The following is a 24,933-nucleotide window of genomic DNA, read 5'->3' on the forward strand; positions in this document are numbered from 1 at the left end:
CTCTCCCTCTCCCCCTCTCTTCTCGGGTCCTTCTTCTTGCAGTGAATTGGAGTGTGTGCCTCGGTGGGTTTTCCCCCCTCTCGGTTAGAAGGAGTCCGGGTTGAGTCATGTTCCCAGTCGACGCTCGGAGACGGGAAGCGAAGCTGAACGAGTGACTCCCGTTTCGCTCTGACGCTCTCTCTGTTGCTTTAATGCTTCTTCTCCGAGCTCCGGCTGATGTAACGGAGCTGCAGTGTTGGAGGACGGCAACAGTGTCGGGGATCTAAAGGAGCCGCTGACGTCTTAACGCGGTGAAAGCGCGCAGTGCAGAGCGTGGTCTTTGTCTTTGCACAATGGAGCCGAACAGAAGAATGTAGAAATTGCAGGAACAAAAAAAAAAAACAAACATCCTTCAGCCTCATTAAATTCACACATTGGTTCAACAACAACTTTCCTCTTTTTTTTACAGTTTAATCAGCCTGTTGATGACGCTGCCCGATCAGGCCTGCAGGGGGTTTTCCCGGCCTCCGGTCATATTTTAACGGCCGATGTGAGAAATGATCAAAGAAACAAACTTTCAACATTAAAGGGGAAAAAAAACCCCAGAAGAAAAATGAACATGAGCAGAACTCCTTTCAAAAACTGAAAATCTTCTCTTTGCCACCAGAAGCACGCGTATCGAACGTGATGCTTAATGAATAAAGTTCTCCTAACGAAGACCAGGTCGACCACGCCTGTCGTCGAGCACTTCCTGTTTCCTGTCTGGATCGACGCGCGAACGACGCCCTCTTTTAATGTTAGGATCATTTCACCTCCTCTCTGGGAAAAGGAACGTTACAACAAACTGTTGTCAGCTTTGCTTCAGTTGGTTGTTTTCTTTAAAAAAACCTTAACGTGAAGGCGAGACGAGTTTGTTAGTATGAACAAACAGTTCGGCCCAGAAATATTTGGACAGTGACACAAGTTTTGTTATTTTATCTGTTTACGAAAACATATTCAGGATACAATTATATAATCAATATGGGCTTAAAGTGCAGACTCTCAGCTGTAAATTGAGATTATTATTATTCACATCCAAATTGGAGCTAGGGTTTAGGAATTACAGCTTTTTAATACGTAGCCGCCTCTTTTTCAAGGGACCAAAAATAATTGGACAGTTGACTCAGAAGGCTGCAAAAAAAATAACCCAGGCTGCATGGGCTCTTGTCTCCTGAACCTGTCATCAGTTAAGCGGGTAAAAGGTCTGGAGCTGATTCCAGGTGTGGACGTTTGCATTTGGAAGCTGTTGCTGTGAACACACAAGGTGCTGTCAAAGGAGCTCTGAATGGAGGTGAAACACACCGAAAGAAGAAGAAATCCATCAGAGAGACGGCAGAAATGTTCAGAGTGGCCAAATCAACCGTTCGGTACATTCTGAGATAAAAAAGAGCACTGGTGAGCCTGGGGAACTCAAAAAGGTCTGGATGTTCGTGGAATCCTTTCCATGGTGAAGAAAAAGCCCTTCACAACATCCACTCAAGTGAAGAAGACTCTCCAGGAAGTCGGTGTATCAGTATCTGCGTCTACCATAAAGAGAAGACTTCATGAGGGTAAATACAAAGAATTCACCACAAGGTGCAAAGCATTAATCAGCCTCAAACATAGAAAGGTCAGAATTGACTTGGTTAAAAAAACACCTGAAGAAGTCAGCGCAGTTCTGGAACAGCATTCTTTGGACAGATGAGACTAAGATCAACCTGCACCAGAATGACGGGAAGAAGAAAGTCTGGAGAAGAATTGGAAAAGCTCATGATCCAAAAGCTCGCCACATCTTCTGTAAACCATGGTGGAGGCAGTGTGATGGTTTTCAATGGCACTGGGTCACTTGTGTTTATTGATGATGTGACAAAAGACAGAAGCATCCGGATGGATTCTGAAGTGTACAGGGATGTACTTTCTGCTCGGAATCAGCCAAATGCAGCAAAACTGGTTAGACGGTGCTTCACAGTACAGATGGACAATGATCCAAAACATACTGCAAAAACAACCCAGGAAGTTTTTCTTAAAGCAAAGAAGTGGAATATTCTGCAATGGCTGAGTCAATCACCAGATCTCAACCCAATGGAGCATGCGTTTCACTCGCTCAGGACAAAACTTAAAGCAGAAAGACCCACAAACCAGCAACAACTGAAGACAGCTGCAGTAACGGCCTGGCCAAGCATCACAGAGGAGGAAACCCAGCGTCTGGTGATGTCCAATGGGCTCCAGCCTTCAGGTAGTCAATGAAAAGTATTTATTGAAAAGTAACATTTTACTTCGGGTTATCTTTATTTGTCCAATTACTTTTGAGCCCCTGAAATGAGGAGCGTTTGTATAAAAATTGCTCCAATTCCTTCATGTTTAATCATATATTTTTGTTCAACCCCTTGAATTATAAACCTCAAAGGTCTGCACTTCAATTCCGATGTAGTTGTTGAATTTCATATCCAATGAGGTGGCATGCAGAGCCCAAATCATGACGATTGTGTCACTGTCCAAATATTTGTGGGCCCGACTGTATTTAGACTGACTCCAGGTGGAGGCACTGATACGATTCATCTTCTCAAACACTTCCTACATGTTTTTAAGAGAAAATGTGAAACTTTGGTGTTCTTCTGTTGATGTTTCACATGTGTGACTCTGCACGGTTTTCAGAGTGAAACTGTACAAACGGTTTCTGTCAACGGGGAAGTGAAACATTTCAGAGGCGCGACGCCCTGCAAAGTTCACCCGAGTCAAAACCAGTAGTTGTTCTGCCCGTGTGACTGATCAACCATCACCCAGCTGCATATCAGACTCGTACTTTAGAGCTGAACAGCGTTTCAACACATTTCCTAACATTTACCACACCATCGTCTGCATAAGGGGAGGAACTTCTTACCAGGCAGAAACTGAGCGGCTCGGCAGGTCAAGGACCTTCATTGTTTACGTCCAACGTTTGTACGGATGCTTGGTTGCGTTACAAAAACAGCACCAACTAGTAGCCTGACATGCAAACGGAAGCATGTTTCACCTTCACCGCGGAAACGACCGTTACCATCTGACCGCCAAACGGAAGAGAAACGACAAACACAGTGCCGGATCCAGTCATGGTTCCAGGTTGACGTGGCCTCGGGGTCATTCAGAGTCAAAAGCATGTTTCTGGGCTTGAGGGAGGAAAACAGGCAGAACATGCCGTCTCACCATGAGTGTGAACTCGTCCTAACCTTCACCTCTCAGCGGCACGCTGACACATGTGACTTTATTAACATCCACTAATCTCTAGAAAGTGATTAAGCTGCTGCTTCCCTCATCACACCGACATTATGTCAGGTTTCATAACGTGAGGGACTTGAGTGTGTGCAGAAATCCTGCCAAGCGATACGCGTCCCTGCTGGTGTTTATGTAATGCAACAGTGTGGAAACAAGCGACGGAGCAGTGTGATCAGCAGAGACTCGCTCCCGGGGAGGAGGCGCCCGCCACACTCTCTGACATGACAGCATTAACTTGGACGACGCCCGCGAATACCGACGAGCAACTCATCGCCACAAAACCCATCTGTGTGAGCGGGACGAGGCGGCGGCCGGCAGAGCGAGCCGCGGAGGGACCAGTTGGTGCTGACTCAGCTCTTCTTGCTCTTCTTCCTGCAGCGAGCGGTGGTGCAGCGTCGCAGTGACACACACACACACACACACACACACACACACACACACACCCCCCCCCCACCAGGGAGCCATCAGCCTGGTTTATCTCCTCTTCCTCGTTGTGTTCCATTTCAATAACAAATGCTGCTCAAGTCGGGGCTCCTGCATCCATCAATGAGCCCCAAATTGCTTACCCCCCCACCCCCACCCCCACCCCCACCCCCACCATCCCATCAGCGCTGCTCCAAACTTTTAGTTTATCTCCAACACTTCCACTTGTTAAACCCTCGTCCTCTCGCTCCGTCACCGCGGCCGCCTTAATGCTGCACGAGGCGTCGTGAAACAAAGTGCAACTCGCCGTTTCTCTGGCGGTAAACGCTGCGACGTTCTGAAAGTAATGGGCCCGGAGGCCGGCCCCCGCCAGTGAGGAGCTGCTTTTCTTTACTATAAATGATGCCAGGCGGTTACACAACAAGACTCCGCTCGAGGCAGTATCTTTCTCTCTCTCCTCTCCATCTCCTCTCCCCCTCCCTCCCTTCCTCGCAGTCGCTCTCTCTCTCCTCTCTCTGTCCAGATAATGAGTGGGAGAGATGGAGAGATGGAGAAGAAGCATTTATAGAAGACCCAGAAGAGAAACAATAGATGGTGGGAGAAGTGTTTGTGTAACTAAAGAGAGCAAGATGAGCAGCTAATGTTTGTCACATGTAGAGTCGGAGGACAAAACGAGGCTTTTCTCAGACTACGAGACGAGTAATGAGGATCCGCGGAGGGCAAATCAGTACAAGAGAGTGAAATGTTTAAACCCTGCAGCAGATTATGGCTGAATGGAGCCGAAGGTTTAACTTTCAGCTTCGTGAGATTTCAGCAAAGACTTTTCTGCTTTGGGGCTTTAAAACTAAATCTGCCACGTAGGACACAGATATAAATGTCTTACGAGAAGCAGTTCTCAGGTTATTGAGGTTTGGACGTCCGTTCGAACACAAAACCAACGCAGGAGGTTCCGGGCTGGACGGGAAATCTGCTTGAAATGATTAAAATGCCTCTGGTTTTCTTTTAGATCAACCAGTATGAATCTGCTGTGAGGCCCCGTGGACATGAAAACATCTTTTTAAAATGGTATATTTGGAAAACGACCGCTGCACACAAGAAAACACCAGGAAGGCCACTAGGTGGGGCTGTGTTAATTACAATAGTACAGAGAATAGTAAGACATGAACATTCGTGACACAGGTCCACTCAGTCTCTGCTTGATGTCAGAAACGTCTCCACGTCTGCAGACGATGGTAAAGGTAAACAAACCACCTGAATCCTCCTCCGTCATTACCTGAATGTTGGTAGTTTATCGTCTGCATGTTGGTAGTTTATCGTCTGCATGTTGGTAGTTTATCGTCTGCATGTTGGTAGTTTATCTCCCCCTACATGCTGGAACTTTAACTGAACTTCCACCTCTCGACTAAACACGTTCACATTAAAGTTGCTCTCAGATGTTTCAGGTCAGATATTGACTGAAGAAGAGCAGCTCTTGTAATTCTGTGTCGGTTCATGGCGGTGTTACTGATGGTTCATGCTCCGTGACGGTGATGGTTCATGCTCTGAGACCGGGCCCAGCCGTAGACCGGAACTTACTCCAAGGTAGGAAGCGAGTCCGCATGAAGCCGCTCTGGAAGACGGCTGGACAAAGGAACGGACAGAATGATAAGAAGCAGAGCTCTGCTTCTGACTCTGATGAACAGATTCGAAAAAGTGTCCTGGTGCCGACGCTTTACCCTTTAACTGGTTTAAAAAATACTCTGCAGAGGTTATTGCCATCGATCAGTGTCTGCGGCCTTCCTGTCCACACTCCGGCGCTGAGAACAAACTGTGCAACACTAACATGCAACAATAGATGGAAACGGCTCGTAGTCACGGTAGCATGAGGGAGGAGTGTGCATATGCTGCAGGGCAGCCGCCAATAGAAACACCTACATGTTGGCTCACACTTCAGAACAACGTTTATGCTAAAAGGAGTCGTGAGAGAGATTCAAGAATTGTGTTTCTGTTGAAAGTGAAAGTGGCTTCACTGTCTTTCACACTGACAGGCGACAGATACACTCCTGGAAACACAGTGAAGACGAGTTCTTCAACAGAACCTGGTATCAACCACGTGAACGACAAAAAATAAAAATAGATCATCTGTTATTCTATGTATCCTGTTTTGAAGCGCGAAGCGTTCAGTCAGCGTTTGACTGTGAGGACGAGAGAACCACAGTGCTGGTTGACCCAAACCAGCGCCGGTCTGCTGGGTCACATGACTTCCTGTTAAACAACAGAACAGAGCTCCAACCGTCACGTCACCTGCTTTCACATTCGACACAAGCAGCGCTTGTTAAAACGTCACCAAAAAAATAAAAACTTCACTGAGGTTGTTTACAAACAATGAAGAACAAACAATTTACAAACAGTCATTTAGAAAAAATGAAGATTAATGAATGATTTAATGAAGATTAAAACAAAAATCAACAAGCTGATTCTCCATTCACATGACAATGTTTTTGTTTCACAAAAGTAAAAGTTTTACACGCCATTGTTCTGAAAACCCTGTAGTTTTCAAAAAGTTGTAATTTCAGTGACTTTGAGCAAAGTTTGAGAAAGTTTAGCTTTTGACATGAAATCGTTCTGGACTCAGAGTCTAATGGTTTAAGGCTTTAAGTCGGTCCTGCAGACTCACTTTTCTAAAGCTGCGTCGCACCCGGCTGTCACGTTGTTAGAGTCACTGCCAAAGAGACGCGGTGCAACAACCAGAACTAAAATACTAAACCCACCTGGAAATCAAAAGCATGAAGAAACATTGACATTCACCCAATAGGAACTAATCAAACCAGTGAGCTCCCAGGGTTCCCAACAGGAAGCTGCTTCCATCAGTACAGGAAGTGAAACCTCTGGAGGTGGACGGAGATTTCATACAACCTGAGCTTCTCTACAAACACTGTGGAGCGAGTCGATACAGTGAATGAATGGACTCATACGATTTTAATCTGAGGCGCTAATGAAGCGTCCTGATCGGAAGAAAAACGTCCTGTGAATGTATTTCTAAGTGTCCAGAAGCAAACGGTGAGCGAGTACTCGCTTCGTTCTGAAACGAGCCTCATAGCTTCTGGACAATTAGCTTCTGGGCACGTTTAATATTTTGTATAAAAAATAAAGTTTCTTTTCTTTTTGGATTCTTAAAGCATTTACAAGCATTAATTATGAACACCGTAAAACACATGAGCTCTTTTGTAATCCGTGTGTGTGTGTGTGTGTGTGTGTGTGTGTGTGTGTGTGTGTGTGTGTGTGTGTGTGTGTGTGTCTTACCACATGGCGTGCATGTATGTGGGGGGCAGTCGGGGGCTGCTGACCGGCGTGCAGTTGTACGACCTCATGATTCGCTCCGCTAACAGGAAGTTACGGAACAAACTGGCGACGAGCAAATCCTGACGGAACAACTTCTGGAACAAGTCTGGAGTGAGAGAGAGGGGTGGGGTGGGGGTGGGGGTGGGGGTGGGGGTTACAGAGTGGACGTGCACAGGAAGCTATTTTGTAAAGAAGCAACTAGCAGCTCATCGAGCAAACGTTCCCTGATCCACACTCACAAGTTTAAATGGCAACAATTCAAGTGAAAATTTATTGTTTTTAAATTTTCGTTGAAAACAGAAACGACAGAAACTCTGAAAATGATGTAGTTTCCTTGTTGGTCCACTAGGTGGTGCTGTTGTTTGTTTTGTAGTGAAACCACACACACATGCAGCAGAGAACAATCTGCTCTCAGTGGGACAACACGGACATTCTAGTGGACAGATGAGTGACTTTCAAAATAAAATGACAAAGTCCCAGGAGAATATGGACTGGGAGTCATGACACTCTGGAGCAGGGGTGGGCAATCTTGGTCCTGGAGGGCCGCAGTCCTCCACGGTTTCAACGTGTCCTCACTTCCACACTGCTGATAGCAATGATTGGCTCGTTGTCGGTTTCTGCAGAGCTTCATCATGATAACTCAGGTGTGTTTCAGCAGCGGACATTGAAAACATGCAGGACTGCTCACCCCTGCTCTGGAGGAAACATTGTTCTGATGGTCCAGCCACTGAGCATGTGCACAACTAATAGTTACTACGACTGTGGTGACCAGAACCAGGAGCAGCGTTTCTGCCGTCTACATGGAGACAACGCCAGAGCGTTTTCAAAAAGTGTTGTTTTCTCTCGTTTACACAACGGAGCATTTTTAAAAAGTTCCACCTTGGGAGGGGTTCTGCTGTTCTCTAAAGTTGTGTTTTCTGTGGCTGCGAGCAACAAAACACACTTGAAAACGTTGCTGCATAAACTGGCTTTAGTTTCTAATTGATGTGTGGAGTCCAGGTGCTAAAGGCTCCTCCTCCAGGTGATCCAGACGATAAACTCACTGAAAACTCCCGTTAAAGGGAGGAACTCTACATTTGGAGCTTCTGTTTCTTGTCTTTCTTTCTTTCTCTCTGTGTAACAACATTACTGGAGCCACCAGATCCTGACAGGAGGGGAGCAGGATCCAGGGGATCAGACCCAAGACTCCCAGAGTGGAGTTACCACGGTCCTACTACCCGACCCCACCACAGCACCGGGACCACCCCACAGCACCGGGACCCCCCACAGCACCGGGACCCCCCCCACAGCACCGGGACCCACCCACAGCACCGGGACCCCCCCACAGCACCGGGACCCCACCGCAACGGCACGGCCCTTAAACTCCAGACTGAGATTGGTTCATCATCAGACCAACGCTCATCATAGACTTTTCTTAGTATTTGTACTTATCTGGCCTGTCTGCCTCTCTCTCTCTCCCTCTTCTATTCCTCTCTCTCTCTCTCTTCTATTCCTCTCTCTCTCTCTCTCTTCTATTCCTCTCTCTCTCCCTCTTCTATTCCTCTCTCTCTCTCCCTCTTCTATTCCTCTCTCTCCCTGTCCTATCCCATGTACTTCTCCCCCCAACCAGTCAAGGCGGATGCCCCCCCCCCCCCCCCCCCCCCCTTCCAGAGTCTAGGCTCCGCCCCCTTTCTTCCTGAAGAGGGACTTCTTATGAACTGTTCTTCCTGAGAGGGAGTTCTTCCTGGTTTCCACTGTTGCTTGTTCCATCTGCTGCTCTGGAAGGTTTAGTTGGGTTCTGTTGTTCTCTATCATTGTAAGAGGTTCTGGAAGGTTTAGTTGGGTTCTGTTGTTCTCTATCATTGTAAGAGGTTCTGGAAGGTTTAGTTGGGTTCTGTTGTTCTCTATCATTGTAAGAGGTTCTGGAAGGTTTAGTTGGGTTCTGTTGTTCTCTATCATTGTAAGAGGTTCTGGAAGGTTTAGTTGGGTTCTGTTGTTCTCTATCATTGTAAGAGGTTCTGGAAGGTTTAGTTGGGTTCTGTTGTTCTCTATCATTGTAAGAGGCTCTGAGATGTTTGTTGGTGTGATTTAGAGCTTTACAAATAAAATTTAATTGAAAATTGAAAAAAACACGAGGAGCAACCTGAAGAGGACGGAGCACAGTGGAGTCACGTGTCACTCTGCTCTGCTCACACTCCCATCGGCTCATTAATGTGTTCATAAACAGAACACGGCTTCTGTGTGTGTGTGTGTGTGTGTGTGTGTGTGTGTGTGTGTGTGTGTGTGTGTGTGTGTGTGTGTGTGTGTGTGTGTGTGTGTGTGTGTGTGTGTGGCGCTGAGCATGGTCACCATGCAGAGTTTTTATTGCTGCAGATTGAAGTGATCCCGCCAATTACTGCGCTGCACACGATAAACACAATTAATCTCAATTTGAGGCTCCGACTTGCAGGAACTGCTCCTGCTGCTCTGAACAACTTCACTGTTCCACTGCAGGGGGCGATTCTGGAAGTTTCAGCACTGCTGACGCCGACACTACCGGTCAGCTTTCATTCTGGGGAGCTCTAATGTGGCACTTAACAGGTGTGAAACACCGGGACACCATCAGAGTCCAGTTCTTCATGGTTCACTGCTCGGACTTTACAGGAAGTTCAACTTCACCTGCAGTTTGGTGAATTTCAGAGAAACTCTACGACTGACGGCACGATGAAGAGCTGCAGAGTGTGACCATCTAATCTCACTGACATTCTGTTTCTCCTGAACTGAGCCTTGTTCCCAACGTCCAGATTATAGAGCATCTTCCTCCTCTAACATCTAGATTATAGAGCATCTTCCTCCTCTAACATCCAGATTAGGGATGCACCAGTATCGGTTCGATACCACGACACCCGATACCACTTTATGGCAACGCGTGTGTTGTGTATTTAGACCCACTGGGGCTGCCGTAGTTGAGACGGACACAAGGCATTGTGGGTATTGTAGTGTGTGTGTTGAGTTATCCTGCAGCGGACCGCAGCTCCTCCGTGTATGTTCGGTGTGGACATAAATAAAAGGTTAATCGGCTACTGGAGTCCGTATCCTTGTTATGTGGGAAGATACACTGATGACATAACAGCTTCGCCGCGAGGTACGGTGAGGAGTGCCCTTTTCGGAAAATTGACCGTTGAAATGACGGTTTGAGGCTCCTGCTTGCAACAGTGGACTGAAATGGAGTTGCTGCTACTTAAACTAGCCTGTGTTTGGTGTGTTCCAACAACCCCCCCGCCCTGACTTGTTCAAAGCTGTTCCACCGAGCGCACCCCCGCCCCGGGCGGCCCGCCACTCCTAAATGAATGTCGAGGAAACCGTGCGGTTTCTGACAAAGTTTTATTAAAAGCACTTTTGTTCAGTTAGTTCTGAGTTTATGACAAAGTGTTAACCCTTCCTGCTCCGGTCGGAGGACACAAGGGAGACCACCTTGTACTCCGGGCGAAGCTGTCCTCAGCTTCGGGGTTAACTCAAAGCAGGACATGGACCTCAGTTCCTGATGAACACGTGTTGCATTTATTTGACACTAGATTCGCTCTGCATAAGCACGCCCGCTCTCTCATGCAGTGGTCAAGCCAGCAGCGCATCAGTTAAAGGGGCCACGCACGCAATGTTTTCTTACAGTACATGTGGCAGTGCCACAAAAAAAACCCCACATTTTGAATGTCAGTACATCACAATGTAGGAATGTTGTTCAAATAACATCTGTGGAAAAATTTTTTGTGTGTACTCGGAATCCGTATCGATGGGTACTCAAATGCAAGTACTCATGCACTACTCGTTTTGGAAAAAAGTGGTATCGGTGCATCCCTAATCCAGATTATAGCTCATCTTTCTCCTCGAACATCCAGAATATAGAGCATCGATCTCAACTGACTGACTTTAATGAATCAAACACTACTTGGCAGTTCTCGGGTTATTCCATGGAATTACTTCATGTATTTGTTTCCCTGCAGTTTCTGTATTTGTGTAGAGAAACACATTTTAAGAGGACTGAGCAACACAGGGGTTTAAATACACGTGTAAGATATTCAAATGAACCCAGATTATTCAAACTGGATTAAAAGCTTCATTTTAGTGTAGTTTAACTACTTCACATTAATCTAAAATTGATAGATTAAACCTTAAATACTCTCATTAGAAGTCATTAGAACTCCACACTGCTCAAAGTTTAAATAATATCGTTTGGGTCACCTTGTTTTTGTTTTCACCATAAATCTAAACTATAAAATAACAGCAATCAACAGGGAGGGGTGTGTGTGTGGTCACCTCGAGGCAGAACGTTCCATGCAATGGTGTCTGTGATGGCGGTGAAGATCCAGTTGAGTTCTCCGAGAGGAGTTCGTCTGTCGTTCAGCCTGCCAGGGATCCTGGAGTACAGGTACAGACACAGACACAGACACAGACACAGACACACCATTAGGTTCGGGTGGCGTTCACATTCACTTTGAGCCTGGATCAAATCATGCGAATACAACAGCTGCTGGTGTGGGGGCGCTGTCGCCCGCAACAAACACTGACCGGAGAGGGAATAAAGAAGAAACACGTCTCATGGATTGGTCCCACACAGAAAGCGGACGTCTTTAGCCCGTGTTGGCTAGGCTAGATAGCTCGTGGCTAATGGGTAGCCACAAACAACCGCGATATATAGGGTACGTCCGAATTGTCCCTCCTATCTCCTAACCCTGGATGACGTCACGGGGTTAAGGAAAGGAGTTAGGAGGCTTCCTAAAGGAGTTAGTGAAAGGTGTTAGGAGGCTTCCTAAAGGAGTTAGTGAAAGGTGTTAGGAGGCTTCCTAAAGGAGTTAGTGAAAGGTGATCACGTTAGTGTGGCAGTCAGACAGCACTTTCACTTAGTGACGTCCACCATGGTGGGGAAAGAACTACAAGTTTCTGAAAATGGACGACAAAAAGTTAATTTGGGTTTTAGATGTTTTAAAGTTGTTCAAAGCAGATTATTGCTCTGGTAACTTACATGATCTGCTCCTTCTTCCGACATCGTGAGTTTCCCTGAACGCTCCGATGAATGGGTCCCTTTAAATGTTGTCGCCGCAAGGAATTGTGGGGGAACATGAGCTGGTCTCCTTTGCTAAAGGAAGCATCAGTGGTTCCTAAGCTAAAGGAGGTTCTAAAGGAAGCATCAGTGGTTCCTAGGCTAAAGGAGGTTCTAAAGGAAGCATCAGTGGTTCCTAGGCTAAAGGAGGTTCTAAAGGAAGCATCGAGCCTCCTTTCCTTTGTTTATTGAGAATTCAGACGGTCCTTATCATGGCCGCCACACTAAACACTTCCGGGGTTCAGGAGAAGTCGATAGTTCAGGAGTTAGGAGGGACAATTCAGACGTACCCTGTGTCTTCAGACCAGATAATCATAAGCATCTTTTTCACTACTTCTTCCTTACTACTCCACGACTGCCCGCAAGATATTTTCCCACTTTTTCTTTCTGCGTCTGCTTCTTCTGATTCGCGTTAGCTTTGTTTGTTAACTACCCAGAACGCATTGCGCTAAGCATCACATCTCCCCCCGCCAGCCAGAAAGATCCCTTGTAAACGAATCGAGACCGAGGCTTTCAAAGGGACCAGAGATCTCTTGTTCGCTCCGGTTCAGAGTTCGTGGGAGTGTTCTTGTCGCCCAAACCAGGTTTCATTTCACTGAACACAAGTTGAATTATTGATGAATTATTTGTCTTTGAATCACTTCTTCATTCAAATGTCATGTCGCTTTTCTGGCCGACTCAAAGTTAAATGATCGTTGAGTGTTTCTGGCTCGTTCCTTCATGTGTGTCATTGAGTTGCTGAAGGAAGCAGCTGAGCAGCAGCAGCTCAGGAAGAACATGCAGAAACCAGCAGGTGGCGTTACAGTGATGTGATGGAGTCTGAGGCTCCGTTTACACGATATCGTTTCAATGAACGTAAGGAAACCACACATGCATGTGTGCAGAGAACAATCCACTGTAAAGGGAACCAGAGAGAACCAGACATTCATACAGTATGTACAGACGATGAACTGAATGCTATTAGAGGAGAATCTCAACTATGAAACTACCAATATGGACGATAAAACTAGAAAGACTGGGAGTCATGTCACGACGGAAGCCGCCATGTTTGTTACTCGCACATGAGCAGAAGAACTATTTACCATGGCGGAGGTGCGTATGTGGAGTAACAGCGCTCCGTAGCGCAGCGGGGAGTCGGGAGCGAAAAAGAAAAGTTCCACCTTGGGGCCCGGTTTGAAAAAGTGATGGTTGCAGGGGATCTGAGCATCACTGTGGTGTAAAGGGACCCGCCGATAGTGAAAAACGTTTTGTGGTTACACTCGTTTTTGTTGTCATATAAAGGCGCCTCACTTCAGAGACTTCCTGGCTCTGGGGGAAGACTAACGGCACCCTCATCACAAAGCTGAAGGGAGGCGGCCCTTAGCAGACATGGTGTGCATCAGAGACGGCGTGCAGCAACAGAGACGGCGTGCAGCAACAGAGACGGCGTGCAGCAACAGAGACGGCGTGCAGCAACAGACACGGCGTGCAGCAACAGAGACGGCGTGCAGCAACAGAGACGGCGTGCAGCAACAGAGACGGCGTGCAGCAACAGACACGGCGTGCAGCAACAGAGACGGCGTGCAGCAACAGACACGGCGTGCAGCAACAGAGACGGAGTGCAGCGGAGACGGCGTGCAACGGTGGAGATGGTGTGCAGCGTCGTGACTCGTCTTATGTAAAGCCGTTGTGATGCGAGCAGACAGAATGTGTGTTGGATGTATGTGGGAGCAGAGACAGAAGGGAGCACAGATGGAGGAGAGACAGCGCAACGAACAAATTAATAAACAAATCAACAACCAGCAGATCGCCACGGCGATGCTGGATCCAGCGTTCAGAGGTCGATGACTGTGGAGTGTGTGTGTCCAAACCGAGAGTGACCTTTAAAACGGAATAGAGCCCAGAGAGTGGACGGAGCCCAGTGAGTGGACGGAGGGATGGCAGGACGGAGGGACGGAGCCCAGTGAGTGGACGGAGGGATGACAGGACGGAGGGACGGAGCCCAGCGGCTGTTTGTCATCACTACACGTGCAGCAGAAACAGGATGACACACGGCTGAAAAGCAGCTTCAAGTTCAATCTGTCAATCAGTCACACAAGAGGCACTGGAAAAGACTGAAAAGTCCTGGTTCTGGCTACTTATATGGTTCTGCTGCTGAGTCTGGTTTTCTGTTTCCTTCTGGTTAACCCTCTCTCACTCTCTCACTCTGGTTGTCACTAGTATTGTTCACACTCTCCACTTCTCACTGTGAGTCTTGTCCTCTTTGTTTTTGAGGTTTTCAGTCTCTTTGGTTCCTACTTTGTCTCTCTGACTCTTTCTCTGAGTCTCGACTTGGTTCTTGTCATAATCTATCAGCGTCTCTCCGAGTCTTTGTCTCACTCTGTTTCCAGAACAACCTTTCAATGAAAACACTTCGTTTCTGTTTTGGGTTTTTTCCCCAGAAAAGTTTCACGCTTTCACTTCAACGTTTTGAAAACGATGTCCGTTTCCACGGAAACAGCAGAAACACTGAAAACGATGTAGTTAGTATGTTGGGCCACTAGTTGGTAGAGATGGGGCTGATCCGATCCAGTATCGGTATCGGGTTCTGATAATAAGGTAATTCACGGATCAGAGATTTCTGATCCATGAAGCCTCGTCTGCTTCACTGTTACTGAAATGATCCCCAGTGTTTCCCTGCTGCTGCTCTGCTCGCTGGCTGCAAACTGTGGACAGGATTTCCTGAAGGGAGGCGGGTCTCAATGAGACCAGGAGGAATGAGTCAGGAAATCCATTCCACAGTTTGCAGCCAGCGAGCAGGCTAGGGAAGTAGCACTGTGCTATCCAACTTTTCATGGCAACATGTTGCTGTTTGGACAGATTTTACACTCAAAACACCACAAAGCAACACAGCAACGCAGCAACGCAGCAACGTGGATGTTAGCAAAGCAACGCAGCAGCGTGGATGTTTGCTAAGACGTTGTACAGCGAGGCGGCCGCTCTGCCGCCAGACGTCACCGTTTTAAAACTCCAGCTCACCGAGGAGAACGGCACTGACCGCGGCATCAAAACAATAAAAAGCAGCTCCTCCAAGCTGAAAGCAACCGATTCACACCTCCAAGTCCACGCTAAACTCCCTGAAAATAGTCCCAATGGTTGGTGCTGCGTTCGAGCTGGAAACATTCTGTTTGTGCTGCCTTGCTAAAGAATTTCTCCAGGGATTAATAAAGTGATTCTGAGGTTTTAAAGATAGAACTAGTTTATTATGAGATGGTGACGTCACGCAGACCCCCACATTGTCCAAATGGAACAAAAATACTTTGTACTGCTTCCTTTTCTGTCCTGATACTAACCTCAAGTTGTCTTTTTAGAGAATACATGCATACATTTGTACATTTCATACATTACTGTAGAGAGGAGTTTATTACAGCCTCGTATATAATCAACAATAATGATAATAATATTAAAGCAAACAGCTCTGGTATCGGAATAGTATCGGTATCGGCAGATATCCAGATTCAGGTATTGGGATTGAAAGTGAAGCAACGTGGATCAGTGCTTCTTTGCTAGCTGGTGCTGTTGTTTGTTTTTCAAAATGAAACCAAACACACATGCAGCAGAGAACAATCCGCTATAAACAATAACAATGGGAGAACACGGGCATTCCACCACGTTGAATTGTTACTACGGTGACAGAGTTTTACAGAGTTTCCAGAAAGTTGGTAAAATTATGCGTTTTCAGTTGAAATGTCGTCATGGAAACAAAGAATAAAGCTGCTCCAGTGAAATCTCACGGAGTTTCTGCTCTCACAACTTTAGTGAGAACGGAGTCACTCAGCAGGTCAACGGGTTTCTTCTTTTATGAGGTCTGAGCGGATCCATTATTTAACCGTGAGGGACATCGGCTGAGTCAACACTGCGTCTGAGCGACACCGAGGACACGCAATCAGCCAAAACAGCGGCGTCCACACAGGATCTCTCCTGTGATTAAAGAAAAATCCTCCGGTCGGGTTTTAAGCTGCTGAAGCATCAAAACCTGCAAGTAACGTCATACGATGACGAATGGCTGCGCTCACATGGAATTGGTGCTGTGGAGTGAGATTCGGTTGGTTTTCACTCTTCTCGTGCTGAACAATCACATTTTCTGTGTGTTGTTCCACAGTTGTGAAGAAACTCAGGGTCATGTGTCGCAGTGGTGACGTTTCCCGTCCAACGGGAGAGCAGCAGAGAAGAGCTCCATGTTTTTATTTCTGTTCACATGAATGCGTGTGTTTCTGAAGCACAGCTGCTCATGAACAACCTGGATTTTCCCTTTAAAACTCATTTTTTACACACGCACCAGGAGACAAACATCAACTCGGCTTTACAATACAAACTGATTGTCTGTTCGTCATTTATATCAATTTATTTTGCATTAAACTACGTGAATTTAAAATATACTGATGAACACACTCATTAAAATGATCTTAACACCGTAAATCAGATTGAATAAAATCTGAAAGATTAAAATAAAAACTGCTTTTCTCAGCGCTGAGATTCTTTGATTAAAAACTTTAAAGATTTTAAATGTAAATAACTAAACTAAACTAACTGTTGGTCTGAAGGATGATGAACTCACTCTAAATGTACACCTATATGGTAGATTTTGCATTCATGTTGTAATATTTCAACGAGGAACAGCAAACAAACGAAGTGTCAGTTTAAAGCAGCGGAACTATTTGTACTCAGTCCCTCACTTCCTCTGATTGGATAGAAATATCGGAACATTTAAAGACTGGCTCCGTCTTTGTTTTAATTTCTTTTAGGAAGATTCAGTGTTCCAGTGAAAGACTCAGAGCAGCTGATGGTAAAATGTATCCACACTGCAGTAATCGCATTACATCTGTCTCCATGGAAACGTAAACTCAGACACGAGCTTCGTCAGCAGCCGATGAAGACGAGCTTTTAAACAGCCACTTCCACCCGCTTGTTGCTCACTAATGGCCTGTGAGAGCAGCGATGGTGTAAAAAGGCTTTTCTGAGCGCTGGATGTGAATGAGTTTGATATCCGTGACCGCCGCGTCATCGGTCCTTTTGTCTGCGGCTCCTGAAGCGCCGCTGCGGATAAAAGATGGAGGATGTGAACGAGAGCTGCCGTCTGATGTCGGCGAGGCAGGAAGAGGCAGGATGACGAGGAGAGACGGGATTATTTCTTCAAAGGTGTTCGTCATTGCTCTGCTGGTTTCCCATCATGCTCGGGGAGCTGCCGCTCTACTGTACTCAGGCTTTTCCTGCGTAACACGAACCCATGGGAGAGTTTCCCCCGAGAAGGAAACTGAGCGAAGAAACGTCAGCAAGAAGATAAACGGTCAAAGAAATAGTAGCATGAATATATGTTAAAATATCGATTATTCTTATTAATGCTGCAGAAATATTGAAAAAAAACCAACCCAACAGCGAGCATGACCCTCTGGTGGATACCGCCGATCTGATTCATGAGATATTGGATTTGACCAACGAGCAGCGAATCGCATTAAATCTCATTAATCTAAACAGGAGCAGCTCCAGCGGCTGGACGGAGAGTGAATACCAACCAGGAGGAAAGCGGAGGAACGCGTGTGAGGAGCAATTACACCACGTTTACATATTCAGGATGAGGCGTTACGTAAAGGAGGAATCTGAAGCCTTTAATGTGAAGGAAGCGGTTCAGTGATGTTTTCCTGCAGTTTCTCATTATTTTAATTAAAGGTTTCTACTGCAATGGTGTAAATATACCAGTATCACTGTAGTGTCAGCATTAGATCAGCTACCCCCCCCCCCCCCCCCCCCCCGCCCGAGATTACATGCATGTGTTTATTAAAATGAACTAAGCGTCAAACTGCAGCTACAGCAAATCTTTACAAAGAAAGTTTTTAAAACTTCAATTGGCATAAAAAGCTGTGATTAAAAGTGAACGTTAAAAAAGTGTGAAAACACACATCAAATGGTCTGTCTTCTGAGTCGGTCTGACTCAACATGCACGCGCACACAGGGATGAGTAACACTGGACCGTCAGCGGTGGAGCAGTGGTTTGCCCTGCTGCCTCTGCACTCAGTACGTTTGTTTACATGCCGTGGCTGTGATTGGAACTCACATCAAAAGTTTGTTTCTTCAAGTATTATTGTCCAGTAAGGTGTCGTATTGGTCAACACTCTCACCTCACATCAAGCAGACACCGGTTTGATTCTGTGCGGCGCTGCATGTTCCCCCTGTGTGTGTGTTTTCTCTGGGTACACCGTGAGCTAAATCAACCAATGACCCGATATCGGCGTGTGTCTGAGTCTGTGCTCAACCTGTTGATGAACAGAAACATTGACCCAGAGAAAAAAGGAGGGAGAGAGAGAGGGAGAGAGTGGGAGGAGGGAAGACGTGGAGCGGCTCTTACTTCTCGATGAGGTCCAGCGTCACCCCCCGGCACCAGCTTGGCGCTCTTCTGCATACAAAACCTGCAGACACAGAACGGAAAACACAGATTGACTTCAGCTCAGGACGGACTGCAGTTTGCATGTTCTCCCCGAGCACGAAGGAGGCCGCTGCAGCTTCTCCTCACACACCTTCAGACGGCCTCGTGTGTGTGTGTGTGTGTGTGTGTGTGTGTGTGTGTGTGTGTGTGTCATCTGATCATCCATTATAAAACCTCACGCTCTGAGATGATCAATAACGAATGGGAGCGGTAATCTGATCAAAGCGTTCCAAGCGCCCGTCATCACGGTGGATGACCTTTGACCCCGAGCAGCTTCCCCTCTGGCGTGTTTGTTTTTCCCTACAGCTGTGAAGGCAACACGACAGGCATCCATCCGCTGCGCGTTAACGAGCCCGAACCAGCAGAAGTGAATCATTAAAATGAGAAAACTGCTGAAGACGACATAAATCAGGTAGAAAAGGGAAAACTTCTGTCAATCAGACGGATTCTTCTGCAGCTTAAGGTACTTAATTTCTTTACAAAAACGAAATAAATCCTGTTTATGCTGCAAACTGCAGCTTCTTGCTACTGAATCTAATCAATCAGGTGTCACATTTGAAGGTTTAATGATAAGAAGTGAGCTCCAGCGACAGCCTGATGAACACATGAATGTTTGTTTCTGAAGTTTATTCTGTTGATCGCCTTCATCGTCGCCTCAATTAAAGTTTGGATTCCAAACAAAGTCAACTGATCTTAACAATGTCTGTGAAAACCAAAATATATCAGTGAACAGAAAAGTAAAGATTGAATTGGGTTTGACCTTCCCGCTCAGCTGAATCAGAACCAACAGGGATCCTGGTTCTATTTAAATGGTTTGTAACTTTACAGAGTCAGTAGTTCTGAAGAAAAAGAGAAATAACCGTCCTTATTGTCGACGAGCACATGAAAACAAAACACTTCAGATTATTTCCCTGTTTTAAACTATTCAAAGTCTCGGCGGTGATTCAAGTTGTTTCTGCCAATAAGAAGCTTCTTCTAAACTCGACTTTCAGAGAAAAGTTGCTGCTGGTTTGAGACATTTCTTCTGCTTTGTGCAGTAATTCCACTCAGGAGCAAACAAAGTGAATCATTTCTTCTCAGCGCAGTGAGAAAAACCCTGTTGATTAGAGGAACGCGGTTCTATGTTGTGCGGATCGGCTGCAGTAAAGACAGAAACAGAGATCAGCTCACGTTAAAGTGTGCTACAAGAGACAAAGTCTCCGCAGATTGTTTTGGCTGCTGGTGACAAAGAAATCATGTTTCACTGATTCAGCCTTTAACCTGAAGGACTGATAACAGAGGGGATCAGTAGGGATGGGAATTGATACGAATTGTCCGATTCCATTTTCGATTCTGTTTAACGATTCAATTCTTTATCGGTTTATTTATTTATTTTTTCTTTAAAGGACAATTAACAGGTAGATTACTAGGGGTGAGAATTCTCCTAAGGATTCCTGAGTATTTTGTTTGAGGGGAAAAAGTAGTTTTACAGTTTTCTGCACCAAACTTTTTTTATTTTTTCCAAACATGAAACTTGAATTATAATTTTTCCCTTAAAAAATAACAGTCAAACGGGTATTTGCCTTCATTGGATGCCCCCCTGGAATTTCCACTTTTTTAAATTTTGTGCTGTTGACCAGTGAACCCTCTCTGGGAGGTCGGAGACTGGAGAGGAATGAGGAAGTGATGTACGAGGAGGAACACGTTCTCTCGATCTGCAGGGAATCCTGTGTTTTCATATTGTGTTGGTTCTTTATTAGACGGGATATTCAACACAGAATGATGTAATACATAGACATACAGTGGTTACCCTCTACTAGATGGTGTATGTCTACACAGTAGACATACTCTAGTAGATCGTTGATCACTGTATGGTGTGAAAACTAGAGGCTCACACATAAAGTGAAGCTCTACTAGCATATGTCTACGCTGTCGGCTCGTTGGAGAGACATTCACTACGTGGGACAGATTGACGGCAGAGTTCATTTATTAAAAGTCCCTCGTTCGTCCTCCGACAGGACATTTCTTCACCAAATGGAGCGTCTTCAGCAGCCACACAGCGCGGCGCTCTGGGGAGGTGATGGAGGCCGAGGGTGTAGCTCAGGGAGTCACGGCGCAGGTTGTTTTGACTATCAGAGTAAACCGGAGTACCGGAGGAGAACCAGCACACAGAGAGAGAACATGAAAACCACACAGAAAGGCTCCTGCCGGGACTTTTTTTTTTGAACTGGACCTTGTGGCTGTGAGGCGAGAGGCTGTGGACTCTGTGGATTCAGGACGTGGTGAGTGGAACATGTATTAACGTATCGTATTATTTTGTAGTTTATCGTCTCCCACTTTAGACCTTCTTCCTCCATGTTTTCTCCTGGCTGAAGGAGGTTCTGGTCGCAGAGTGTGACGTCATGCAACGTACCGCAACGCGACTTGACGTCGTGTCGGGAAATGAATCGTTAAGAAGAATCGATCACATTTAAGGTGTACGATTCCCATGGAATTGATCAATTGGAACCGGTTCTCAGTCAGAACCGGTTTTTTCGATTCCCATCCCTAGGCATCAGTCACATCAGTTTACAAGACAGTAACATTAACAACAAACCAGCTCCCTCCGAGAGAAACTCTTCAGCTCAGACTGACAATGTGGAGTTAAACTGAAGACAACAAACATTTGAACCAACAACGCCGACAAAAGACTTTGGTTCAGTTTCCATCTCAAGGCGGCTGCATATCGCTGAGATGAGAGGAGGAGAAGTTTCAGCAAACGAAGAGATGAGAAGTAGAAGAGGTCTGGAGGAAGAGGAAATTGAGGTATTATTGCCAACAGGGAGCGAGGTGGCCAAACTTTAATTGGATTGGTGGATAATAGAGTGATGGTGTGCAGAGAAGTGTGGCTGGACATGTACATATTGAAGTTTGAAGAGGGAAATGAAGTGGTTTTAATAGGGGGGAACTGCCAGGAGGAGGAGGAGGAGGAGGAAGAGGGGGAGGAGGAGGAGGAAGAGGAGGAGATGGAAAAGGGAGGTTGAGGAGGAGGAAGATGAGAAGAAAGAAGAGAAAGAGAAGAAGTAAGAGGAAGAGGAGGAGGAGGAAAAGGTCCCCGCTGGCCGTCGGTCCTCTCCAGCTCATTACTCTCCAATCAGTCGTCTCGTCCCGAGTCACCGTCTCCATCAGTCGAGTACCGAGAGGCTCAAATCTAATCTGCTGCTTCTGACCTCTGACGCACCATTTCTGACTCTCACATCTTCTGTCAGGAGTCAAACCTTCTCGATTATCATAAAAATCTTCTCTGCTTCCCTAATATCTCCGTAAACATGATGGTGGAGGTTTTAAAACGCAGTCTCTGCCAGGATGGATAATTGCGGCTGTAAAAACATTTTCAGGAAGTAAAGCAGCAGAAATCCTCCCTGTCTCAGTCATCCAGCCTAGAATTTAAAAGTGCAGCGAGTGACTTCCTCTTTCACTTTCTCCTCCGTCGTCTCCGTTCAGCTCCTCAAGCCGTCGCTCATTAATTGGCGTGGAGCCGTTTAGAAGCTTTCGGGGATGTTTGAAGCGGAGAACTGGGTCAGAACCGGGACGGTTGCAGTCGCTGACAGCAGACGATGTTCCTCTGTGACGAACAACTTGATTCATCCAGCTGCAGCCTTGTTAAGTAAACTTTCCACTAGGAGTTTGGTTCAGTAGTGAGCGACTCGTCTTTCACAGAGGTGGAAGAAAATGTTCAGATTGTTTGAACCTTTAATCTGTAATAATCTGGTTGAAGGTGAGCGATAGCTAATGACAGCTAAAGCTAGTCCAGTGTTATTAGAAATTCGGGGTGAAAGTTCTCAGTCACTTGAAAACGGGTGGAACATCGTCAACGAGCAACTGCAGATAAAGAGAAGTGAGTCGCCTGAGAGAGTCACTCCTGAGTTAGTTTCCCCTTCCTCTGTCTTAATAATGTGCATTATCTTAGCATTAGCATTAGCATTAGCAGAGCTGTCACGCCTGTGTGGGTCAGGCTAACTTATTAAGTTCAGTCCGAGAAGGAAGACGCTCTAAAAAGAATTCTGTCCAATAATCAGGAGTGACTGGGAACATTTGTCATTTTGGGGCCTTTGACATTCTGATAGTCCAGGACTCAGCTCACTGGGGAGGGAGAAATTTCACCCGTTCATTGGGTTCATTTAGCTCCGTGGGAGTCCTCATGTCGCCGAGACGAAAACAGTTTGTCCCCCGAAGAGAACTCTGGTCCGGACCAAACGGGGGAATGTGAACACACCCTTAAACCTGAACTGTTTCTTCACATTAACCTGGTTCACGTTCACAGTAACAGACCAGCAGCGTCTCTTCAAAACTCGGCGTTCCATGAAGCGTCTCCACTGACGACAGCCACTGATTTAACGGGCCGTTTGATCATTGATGAGATAAATGAGATGATGAAGAGGCTTCTACTTGATCAGCATACGTGCTCGCTTCATTGCAGCCTCCACTCTTCATCCACACTCACGCTCAGCTACACAGATCAGGATGATTTCAAACAAATTTCTGAAACCTGCTGGTGCACTGCCCTCGCCTGCAGCTCCACGGAGCGTGGCACGTGGTTCTGCTTCAGGTTTTAATCTGAGCCGTTGGCTTGCAGGGAAGCAGCCTGCAGACAGACTGGAGGTGATGTCAGGATGAGACGGAGTGAATAATGGAGCAGCCGCCATCATCCGACTCCATCGCAGCACGTTTTCTGACTCACAGCTGGAAGTCTGACATTCAAATCAAACTAATCTGGAGATGTAGTAATCAGCAGATGTCACCAAATGGCTCGTTTGTGTGGGTCGACGATTGTGTCTGACTGTGAGACTGAGATGGTGAGAACACAGTGAAGGTGACGTGATGCTGAATTGATCAGCGCTGCCTCAAGAAAAACGGGAGAACGAGCGGAGGAGCTGTTTGAAACAGGTGAGAGTGATGTGAGGGACGCCTGCCAATTCATTAGGAACACCTCATCAGCCAATCAGACGGTAGGAACAGACGTAAACAGGCGTGTGGACGTGATGAAGGCGAGTGTGAGGATGATGAAGAAAATTGATTGCAGAAACTCTGAATGTTCGCTTTTTGTAGTTGGAAAAGTACAGTGGCCCAGAAGGGCCAACAGCACAACGTACCAGCAAATACCACAACAAAACATCTAAAAGTCACAACAAAACATCAATAAGTCACAACAAAACATCTAAAAGTCACAACAAAACATCTAAAAGTCACAACAAAACATCTAAAAGTCACAACAAAACATCAATAAGTCACAACAAAACATCAATAAGTCACAACAAAACATCTAAATGCCACAACACAACAAAGCCCTTCTGGGCCACTGTACAAAAGTGCTGATCTGGGATTTTCCCACACGACCATCTGTAGGGTTCAGACAGCAGTGAGAAATGGAAATGTCCAGCGAGCAGCGGTAACTGGGACGAAACGCCTCGTTGACGCTAGAACTCGGGAGGACGAGGGGGAAAACCGTCCTGAAACTAAAACAGTTGGACCGGAGTTGGTACTACGACGCTGGATTTTCTCTTACTGAGATAACTTCAAGGGTTTTCTGTACGACGACGCTCACTCATTTCTTACCAGGATAAATCACCCAGAAACTTATTCTGAACATCTAACCTGCTCCCGAGCAGATTATGTTCTGGAGAAGATCACAGAGAGTGTAAAAGCTCCGCCTCCCGACCAGTCAGATCTCCTCGACCTGCCCATGAGTCGACGGCAGAGCATTAAAACATGATGCGAGTGGTGCAGTTTGACCTTCACAGGGACCTGATCACATGGCGGAAGCATCTCAGGAAGAACACCTCCATTAAAAACCGTCTGTCAGCAGATACCAGCATCAATATTGAACTAGAGAAAAGTCAACGTGTCTGCTTCTTTTTCCTCCGAACGAGGCTGGAGCTGACAGAGCTGACAGAGCTGACAGAGCTGAACAAGGGCTGCTGGCTCCACGCCAAAGAAAACAACAACAGATCTGAGTAGAAACAACCTCCTTGAGTCGTCTTCAAGAGAAAGTGCCCATTAGAAGACGCTGAAGTTTGGCCTGATTAAACCTTCGAAAGTAAAATGTGCTTTTGTTCTCCTGATTATTCCCACTCCTCTGTCTGTTCTATGGTCAGCTACTAGTTCCTGTACAGCGCGCTGCAAAGCAAAACATTATTCAAACTAATGAAGAATACTACTTTCTTTATCAGACCCAGAAGAAGAAACAGGTCATCGGTTCTGTACATCCGGAGTCTCATCGCTCTTTGTCAGATAATCCCAAAACCAGAGCAGGAAATAATTAATCCACAACTAATTCCTGCAGATGAAAAGAAAGTAACTCCAGGAGAGTAATTCTTACATTACTTCTCACAAAACCCCTTGATGTGTCTTCATTGTTTTAGATGAAGAAGATGCTTGATAATCTGGATGTTATGACGCTTTACCACAAGTACCTACTCGACCCGCC

General features: G+C 46.2%; 1 protein-coding gene across 1 annotated transcript in view; it reads right to left on the bottom strand.

The window, feature by feature from the left end:
- The window catches only part of rptor (regulatory associated protein of MTOR, complex 1), a 205,834-nt gene that overhangs the window by 85,823 nt on the left and 95,078 nt on the right, over positions 1–24,933 (bottom strand). Inside the window, 4 exon segments of the mRNA XM_080462735.1 lie at positions 6,955–7,099; positions 11,266–11,366; positions 18,411–18,436; positions 18,438–18,471. Of these exon segments, the coding sequence (XP_080318861.1) occupies positions 6,955–7,099; positions 11,266–11,366; positions 18,411–18,436; positions 18,438–18,471 (306 nt within the window).

The sequence above is a fragment of the Lipophrys pholis genome (assembly GCF_963383615.2).
Source record: "Lipophrys pholis genome assembly, chromosome: 5".
In the NCBI taxonomy this organism is placed as follows: domain Eukaryota; kingdom Metazoa; phylum Chordata; class Actinopteri; order Blenniiformes; family Blenniidae; genus Lipophrys; species Lipophrys pholis.